General features: G+C 53.9%; 1 protein-coding gene across 4 annotated transcripts in view; it reads left to right on the top strand.

Moving 5' to 3' along the window:
* The first annotated feature begins 7,339 nt into the window (after positions 1 to 7,339).
* Vav2 (vav guanine nucleotide exchange factor 2) overlaps positions 7,340 to 9,192 on the top strand; it is a 169,509-nt gene continuing 167,656 nt past the window's right edge. For 2 of the 4 annotated variants that reach the window (XR_015682807.1, XR_015682808.1), the window contains exon 1: positions 7,340 to 8,066. Coding sequence is in view for 2 of the 4 variants with exons in the window: in NM_001106563.2 (NP_001100033.2) it covers positions 7,863 to 8,066 (204 nt within the window). In the remaining 2 variants the exon portion in view is untranslated. 4 annotated transcript variants of the gene reach the window in all.

Here is a 9,192-nt window from a genome sequence, read left to right as displayed (position 1 = left end):
CCCTTCCTCCTCCTCCTCTTCCTCTTCTTTCTCCCCCTCCTCCCCCTCTTCCTCCTCCTCTTCTTCCTCCTCCAGGTCCTCCTTCCCTTCCTCCTTTTCTTCTTTTATGGAGACAGGGTTTTTCCTGTGTAGTCAGCCCTGACTGTCCTGGAACTTACTTTGTAGACCCGGCTGGCCTTGAATTTATGTAGGTCTTTCTGCCTCTGTCTACCAAGTGCTGGGATTAAAAGTGTGTGCATCCATTCCTGGTTTCCTGCTTTCTTTTTTTTTTTTTAATTTTTTTTTATTAACTTGAGTATTTCTTATTTACATTTCAATTGTTATTCCCTTTCCCGGTTTCCGGGGCAACCACCCCCTAACCCCTCCCCCTCCCCTTCTTTATGGGTGTTCCCCTCCCCATCCTCCCCCCATTGCTGCCCTCCCCCCATAGACTAGTTCACTGGGGGTTCAGTCTTAGCAGGACCCAGGGCTTCCCCTTCCACTGGTGCTCTTACTAGGATATTCATTGCTACCTATGGGGTCAGAGTCCAGGGTCAGTCCATGTATAGTCTTTAGGTAGTGGCTTAGTCCCTGGAAGCTCTGGTTGGTTGGCATTGTTGTTCATATGGGGTCTCGAGCCCCTTCAAGCTCTTCCAGTTCTTTCTCTGATTCCTTCAACGGGGGTCCCGTTCTCAGTTCAGTGGTTTGCTGCTGGCATTCGCCTCTGTATTTGCTGTATTCTGGCTGTGTCTCTCAGGAGAGATCTACATCCAGGCTCCTGTCGGCCTGCACTTCTTCTTTTTTTTTTTTTTTTTTTTTTTTATTAACTTGAGTATTTCTTATATACATTTCGAATGTTATTCCCTTTCCCGGTTTCCGGGCAAACATCCTCCCCACCCCCCCACCCCCCCCACCCCGGCCTGCACTTCTTTGCTTCATCCATCTTGTCTAATTGGGTGGCTGTATATGTATGGGCCACATGTGGGGCAGGCTCTGAATGGGTGTTCCTTCTGTCTCTGTTTTAATCTTTGCTTCTCTATTCCCTGCCAAGGGTACTCTTGTTCCCCTTTTAAAGAAGGAGTGAGGGGCTGGGGATTTAGCTCAGTGATAGAGCGCTTACCTAGGAAGCGCAAGGCCCTGGGTTCGGTCCCCAGCTCCGAAAAAAAGAACCAAAAAAAAAAAAAAAAAAAAAAAAAAGAAGGAGTGAAACATTCACATTTTGATCATCCGTCTTGAGTTTCATGTGTTCTATGCATCTAGGGTAATTCAATCATTTGGGCTAATAGCCACTTATCAATGAGTGCATACCGTGTGTGTTTTTCTGTGATTGGGTTAGCTCACTCAGGATGATATTTTCTAGTTCCAACCATTTGCCTACGAATTTCATAAAGCCGTTGTTTTTGATAGCTGAGTAATATTCCATTGTGTAGATGAACCACATTTTCTGTATCCATTCCTCTGTTGAAGGGCATCTGGGTTCTTTCCAGCTTCTGGCTATTATAAATAAGGCTGCTATGAACATAGTGGCTTCCTGCTTTCTTATAAATCCAGAACTACCTGACCAGGGTGGCACTTCCCCTCATAGGCTGTTCCTGCAGACATCAATCATTAATCAAAAAATAATGCCCCCATGGGTACCTATGGGTTTGTGCACAGGCTAATCTGATGGGGAAATCTTCTGAACTGAGGCTTCTTCTTTTCAGATGTCCACCTTGTGTTAAGCCAACAACACCAAAAGGAAACCTAGCCAGTGTCGTGGGTGTGTGAGTGGTGGGGAGGCGCTTAAATGAGTGAACGGATGGGTGGGTAGGTAGGAGGCTGGGGAGGTAGTGATGGGAAAACGGGTGTGTGGATGCATAGCAAGTAGGCGGGTGTGTGTCTGGGTGGATGTGCAAGTGAGCAGAGAGACAGGTGAGCGGGTGAGTGGGTGGGTAAGTGGGTGAGTGGAGTCCTGAACTCATGCCAGGCATGGTGCTGGGCGCTGGGAGGACAGAGTAGAGGTGGCTTCACAGCCAGGTGGACACCACAGCACCTCCGCTTAAGGCATGAAGGAAAGGACCCTGTCAGGCCTGATGCCTGCTTGGGCTTGAGGAGACACACATACTTCCCAGACGCCAGTCAACCCTCTGTTCAGTTTAATTAATTTAGAAATCGATACTAACTTCTATTTTTGGCCAGCTTCTAAGTGTATTTGAGACAGCTTGAGCATGAAAATCTTTTTCAACTGTGAGTTTTATGAAACCTAAATATATTTAGATCAAACGCATCTCAGGGAAATGTAGGGTTCAGATGGAACATGTTCTATGTGTAAGATATACCCTGTATTTTGAAGATAAGAGAAGGCTGTAGACCCTTTTAGTAAGCTTTAATGCTGATTAGATATCAGGATGACGGTCTCAGACATTTAACTGTGTCCTTAGGGCTCACCGTGACATGGACAGCCATGGAAAGGGACAGAGAGCTGAGTGAAGTCACAGAAACAAACCTCAGCCACATTCAGGGTGGAAAAGAAAAAGACAGGCACAGAGGGCCACAGTGGTGTGATTCCAACTATGTGAAGTATCTATGATAAATATAGCCAAAGCGGACTCACAGGGAGCTGCCAGAGGGGCTGGAGAGATGGCTCGGTGCTTAAGAACACTCACTGCTCTTCCAAAGGTCCTGGGTTCAAATCCCACCACCCACATAGCAGCTCACGACAATCCGGAGCTCCAGTTTCAGGGGATCTGGCACCTTCAAACATACATGCAGGTAAAACACCGATGCACATTAACAAAAAAAAAAATCTAGTTTTGAAAAAAGTGGGGTTGGCAGTAGGTAGGGGCTATGTTTAAGGGATATAAGTCTCTTCTTGGGTGATATACTTGTTGGGGTATCTGTTTGTGTCCTTTTAGGAAGGGGTTGGAGCAGGTGGGGCTGGCACATTCCTTTGGCTGTGCTGACTTCAGGGTGAGATGCCTGGAGGAGAGGGGAAGGACCCAGGGCATGAAGCCCTCCTCTGGGTTTTGAAGGAAGGTTTCAGGCTCTGATGAAGGTGGGTACAGTCAGATTTTTCCACGGGTGTGTTCTTCACACCATGGGTATCGACTTCTTTTTACTAAGAGCCAACATTCCCAGCAGCCAGTGTGTGGCCAGCTGAGCCTGTCTGGGAACAAGCTTAGTGCCTGGTACTGACGTACCTGCTATTATGCACATGCAGTTGAATGGAGTCTGACTGAACCTGCTCCATTTTTCTAGTATCCAGGTGGCTGTGGCTTTGTGATGAGGGCTCCTGTGGAAAAGAAGCCACCCCAACTCTGCCTCTCAGCCTCCCAAGGTGAGCTGATCAGTGGCCTGGTCCCAGTTCTCTCTTAAGACTGTGCTCACCTGACCCCAAGCACAGGATATTCTCAGAAGCCTCTAAAGCCTCAAGACAGGCCTCAGGGGAAACTGTCCTCAGGTTTTGCACAGTTATCGGCAGGTGCCCAAGCTACAGCTGAGTCACAGAAAGATTTCAGAGCGAAGGGGTCAGACTCTAGACTGTAGCCTTTCGCCTAAATTTGAAGTTGAGGCAACTAGCAGTGAAAAGTCTACATTTTGTCTTTTCAAAAGAAAAGCAAGAGAGCCCACCCCCATCATCCAGCAAGGCATGCTCCATCTAGGGTGGGCCAGATGGTCCTTCCTACACCTATAATTTCCTGGGAAGTTGTGATAGCTGAATTTGCCTGATGGAGCTCCAAATGGAATTTGCAAAACGTGTGTTCATGTGGGTTGGATGTGAGACTAAATCCCTCACCCGGGCAAAACATTCACTTCCCCTTTTCCAGAAGCAAAGCCGGGGCTCAGCCAGTGTGATCTAGTTGGTGGGATGTGTGGCTGGATGTGGGTATAAGTGGATGGACAGGAGTGGGGCAGGTAATGATGGACAGGTGGGAGGCTGGCCTGAGCCATGGGAGAGTGATGGGCGGAGTAACACGGGAAGGGTGAGCAGGGGAACGAAGAGCTAAGTAGGTCAAAGGCTAAGTGGACAGAGGGCCAGGCAGATGGATGGAGGGACCAGTAAAAAGTGTAAAAATGAGGTTCAGGGGGGCTGGGGACTTAGCTCAGTGGTAGAGCGCTTACCTAGGAAGCGCAAGGCCCTGGGTTCGGTCCCCAGCTCCGAAAAAAAGAACCAAAAAAAAAAAAAAATGAAGTTCAGGGGTGGTGAGGAAGTGAACGGAAGGTCAGGTGGTAGAAAAAAGGGAGGCCAACGCTGGTATTCGTTTGAATGAGGAGACTTGCTGGTCCGTGTAGGGAGAGCCCTTTGAGGGTGGCCTTGATGGAAAACAGAGTGAAGAACAGGAAAAACATGCAGTGTGTCTGAGCGTTTGCTGGGAATGCATGAACCAATAGCCAAAATGACTGGCTGGAGAGGTCCTCAGTTTCTTGGACATTCCAGTGTCTGTAGAAAAAGCTTCCTCCAAGGGAGGCAGCTGTTATCCAAAGCACTGTGTGCTTAGAGGCACTTGTATCTGCTCACTGTGAGGGTGGTTGGGAGGGATACTGCAGAAGCCCAGAAGGGCAGAGACATGCTGAGTTCTATGATTTCTCTGTGTTCGCACCTAAGCCTTATGATGTCATGATGTCTGTTCACCGCAGTAAAACCCTAACTAAGACAGCTAGCCAGAGCTTTGGCCATGTCCCTGTCTGGTGGAAGAATTCTAGGCAAGTGCAAAAAACTAGGAGCGGTGCAGAAGATGCAGCCAGAAAGGAAGCAGTGCCATAAGGGGTTTGCTTGACAGAGATTCTGCCATTTTTTCCCCATTTCCTTTCAGTTAATGCTGTGACCCTGTAATACAACTGTATCGAATACCACTTCATGTTGTGGTGACCTCCAACCATACATAACCTTATTTTTCATTGCAATTATATCGTTACAATCACAGCACATTTTTGCTACTGTTATGAATCGTGATATAAATATTTGTATTTTTAGATCGTCTTAGCCAACCCCTCCTGAAGGGGTCCAGACCCACAGGTTGAGAATCGCTGCTATAAGGGCTGGTGATGGAGCCTGGGGCCTCATGCTTGTCCAATAATATTCTTTTAAGAGCCCCAAGCCTGAGGATTTTATCCTCAGGGAGCTGAGTGCCACAGAGGGCTTGTTTTGGGGTGCCAGAGTGACAGGGTTGAACCTAGATTTGTGTAGGTCCTTGCTGGCTGCGGGGAGCAAACTGAAGGGTGAGGCAGAAGCAGCACTGAGGAACCCAAGGGGAGGAACATGGACCTTGGTCAAAGAGCTGGGAGTGCTCAGAACCTGTATGTGGGGTCTCAGACTTGCTGGCAAATTAGAAGTGGGGAGTTAACACTGGAGTCCATAGACGAGTATGCTGTAGTTGGCCATGACTGGGAATACAGAGATGTTTAATTCCATTACGATTTAGACCTGCCTCTGGGCTGGGCCTTGCTGTTCTAGGCCTCAGCTAGACACCCATGCTCTCCTGTAAAAGCAGGCTCTTCGAGGACCGTCAGTTCCCCGAAGACTTGCTGCCCCTTTCCAGGTGCATACTTCCTTGAAGCCTCCCGCGTTCATGGTTAGTTCGTGGCCCACTTTCCACATCCTGGGCATGCGGCTAGGATCAACGGTCCCTAACTCTTCTGCTCCGTTCACCTCAGAGTTAGTCCCTGGGATTCAGCACAAGTGCCTTTCAGTGGAGTTCATCTCCAAAGTGGGGAAGTACTCTTGTCTCTGGGAAACTTCCAGAAGGCAATCCTGGCGAGCAGTTCTGGGCTGAGAGAATGGGTGAGGTGGGATATTGAGGAGAAGTATCCCCTTCACCAGCCCTCCGCGTTTCTTTTGAGCTCACGCACTCTGACCTACACATGCACCACAGATATCTGGAATACTACCCAGCTTTTCTTTAGCCATCTCTCCTATTATTTTGGGTACTACAGAGTTCTGCCGGTGCCAGGAGGCATGGATCATCGGACTTGGAAGACTGACATGCTAACTCCAAGCACCACAGCCCCTCAAAGACAGACCCCTGTTTTGGAGCATCTAGGGTGTCAGCTGATGCCATTGATCTCACGACCACCAGGGGGCAGCAGATGAACGCTAGATTGGATGGCAAAATTAGTTCGTCCCAGACCTGGTCTTGTCTTGGTGAGTTTCTGATGAGGCTATAAGGTTGAGGGGTGGGAGGACAGAGTCCATTTTTCTGTGAGGGAGCCCCCTAGGTACAGACACCAAGACGTGGATGCAGCAGCATTAGCTGGGCGCTTTGCTGTCAGCTTTGCAAAATCCTTTCCTTCTTTTCCCACTATGGTGCATGGTGTTGAATGACTCTTAGATGCTGGAGGGTCTGCCTGTGGCCCGGTGCTTTGGATGATATAACCCCCGTCTCTGCAGGAGGACCTTCCTCTGAGGCTATTCCGAGGTGAAGCGGCAGGAGCTGAAGGCTCACCTGTCATTGAGCCTGGCTTCACCTGGCTCCTCTCCTGATTTCCTCCTTAGGTGGGGAAGGGGTGAGAGGCTTCCTGGAGAGAGGCCTTTTTGGGAGGGACTCCCCTGGGTGCAGGGGATAGACTTAGTGTGTGCGTTGAGGTATGGCCTGTCATCCTTCCCTGGACCAGGTAAACTGGGAGAGGCAGGGGCTGACACAACGCTGTGCACAAAAGATCGACTGGTCACTTTCCTTTCTTCCAGATCCTTTTCATGACACTAATCTCAGAAAAGGCTTGGCTTTATGGGGTTCCCTTTACCAAGAACCCACAGCTTCTGATACACAGTCCAGAGTAAACTAATTTCAATCGCAAAATCAGTTATTTATGCTTTTGAAGTCCCACTCACTGTCACAATGTCCTCAGGACACAACACTGTCTATCCCTCCAGCACCTCCCATTAGACAATCAAGGGGGCTGCCTGTGAAGGATTTTCTCTCCGTTATCTTGCGGACCCTGGCAAGGACAGAAGACTGGAAGTGGGCTCTGGAAGACCTGAGCCCATCAATCCGATTGATACGTCCATAGGGGTGTGTAGGCCAGTCTGGTACGCGTTCCGGGGTCTGTCTTTACCAAAGGACCCTACAAGGGCACCCAGCGTTACAGCGGCCACCTTCTAGTCTCTTCAGGGGTGCGGCGGCCTCATCGCTCCGCAAGAAAGACCTCCAGCCTCCACGTGCACCTAAGGGAAAGTCGCCGGCCCGGAGCCTGCTCAGGAGCCCCGCCTTCCTCAACTTTCGCTGGCGGCCCAGGGGCAGGAAGTGGGAGGACCGGCTGGAGGCGGTGCTTGGGTCGCCGGGGAGGTGCCGGGTGAAGGTGCCAGCTCCGCCCCCGGCCCCGCCCGGCCATGGCCGCGCCCCCTGCACCCCCAGCGCCTGGAGCCGCGGAGCCTCGGAGTCCCAGTGCCCCGCGAGTAGCGTAGAGCCCGCGGGCCCGGCGAACAAAGCGACGGTGGGGCGAGTAGCTCAGGCGCCGGACGCAGGGACCGAGCGACCCGCTGCGCCTTTGTCTCGGGTGGGGCAGGAGCGGCGGCCGGAGCGGGGCGCCCCGAACGCAGAATGCGGCGCCCAGAGGGGCGGATCGAAGAGCGCTGCGGCGGCAGGAGGTGTGGAGCCCGGGCCGGAGCCCGAGCGCACTTGTGTGTGTGAAGGGGGGACCCGGCACGCTGCCCCGAGAGCGCCTAGTGGCCGCACGTGGGCGGGAGCCGCGGCCCGCTAGTAGCCCGAGGAGGAGGAGGAGGAAGAGGAGGGCCGAGTGGCCGCGCAGCGGGGACCCGGGGCCGCCTGCGCGAAGCCCCGCCCCGGCGGCCGAGCCCCGCGCGGGCGGTCGGGATGCTCCGCGGTCACCGCACTTTGGCCGGAGCGCTGCCCTGAGCCAGCTGGCCCAGCGGCCGCGGCGGCGAGCGCACGGGCGCCGCGGGCGCCATGGAGCAGTGGCGGCAATGCGGCCGCTGGCTCATTGACTGCAAGGTCCTGCCGCCCAACCACCGCGTCGTGTGGCCCTCGGCGGTGGTCTTCGACCTGGCGCAGGCGCTGCGCGACGGCGTCCTTCTGTGCCAGCTGCTGCACAACCTCTCCCCCGGCTCCATCGACCTTAAGGACATCAACTTCCGGCCGCAGATGTCCCAGGTGAGAGTCCCGGCACTGCAGGAGGGAATTGAGTGTGCGACCTGAAGGGCGCATTGACTGGAGCGCGGGCCTTAGGAGGCCCAGGTCCCACCCTGGCCGGAGCGGCTGACTCAGGGGTCAGTGCAGAGCAGGGCACATCCCGGTCTCCGCTTCCCGCTCTAGAGAGCGGCGGTCCCCGAAGGCGCGAAGTTGGCTAAAGTCCCCCAAGCCTAGGGCGCGCCACCACCGCCGCGGGGATCGTTTTGTGCGCCGGCTCCCCAGTCTACGGCTGCCTGGTGGAGGGCGACTCCAGCTTCGGTGTGGAGCCCAGCGATGCAGTCTCGTGCCCAGGCCGGGGTCCCTGAGTGTCCCTTCCAACCCGGCGCGTGCCACGCTGGGGGCCGTGTCCTCGGGCTGCGCGCCGGGCGGCCGGAGCCCGTGGAGGATGAACTGGAGCCAGTGGAGGATGAGATGGAGTCGTGGCTACGTTTACCCGCAGCTCCGCGGAGGGGCCGGGCCCGGCCGGGTGCTCCTGTCGAAGGGAGCTGGAGGGCCCGGCGCCGCCCCCTCTCTGGCCTGCGCCTCCTCCCGGACCCCAGCCCAGGACCAGCTGCCTCCGAGGCCTTCCTGCAGGGGTTCTGGGCTAGAGTACCCTTCGCCTCCTCACCTCCCCCATTTCGGTCGTCGCTCCAGTGTAGCCTTTGTGGAGGCCGAGGCACGCGTGTGGCCGCAGGGCAGGGCAGGGCAGGGCAGGGCAGGAAAATGTCCGCTCTGCTTGCTGAAGCTGCTTTTCTTGGCCCCTTGAAGGGAACTTGGCGGAGAGTTAAGCAAATTCGAGGCATGTGGCCCGCCCTTCGGGGGTCCTGGATCCCCGGCCCGATCGCTCTTTAAAGGGATTTGGGAGGCGGAGAGAAGAGTTAGGCAGCTCTGGTTCAGCCGGGTACTGTACAGGTGCGACCCGCCCACTTCGAAACTCCTAGTGGACGCCGGGAATTCTCTTCTAGGACTACTGTGGGAAATGCGGTGACTCTGTGAGAGTCACTAATCCTAATATTCTGGCTGGTTTCACCCCTCCCCCCAAAGCCTCTGCCCTTTGGCTGTGTCTGCCTTCCCATAGAGATGAGGCCAGCCCGTTTCCCGTTTGACA

Source organism: Rattus norvegicus, chromosome 3, assembly GCF_021556685.1.
Source record: "Rattus norvegicus strain SHRSP/BbbUtx chromosome 3, alternate assembly SHRSP_T2T, whole genome shotgun sequence".
Taxonomy (NCBI): domain Eukaryota; kingdom Metazoa; phylum Chordata; class Mammalia; order Rodentia; family Muridae; genus Rattus; species Rattus norvegicus.
This window is presented reverse-complemented; position numbering and strand designations above follow the sequence as displayed.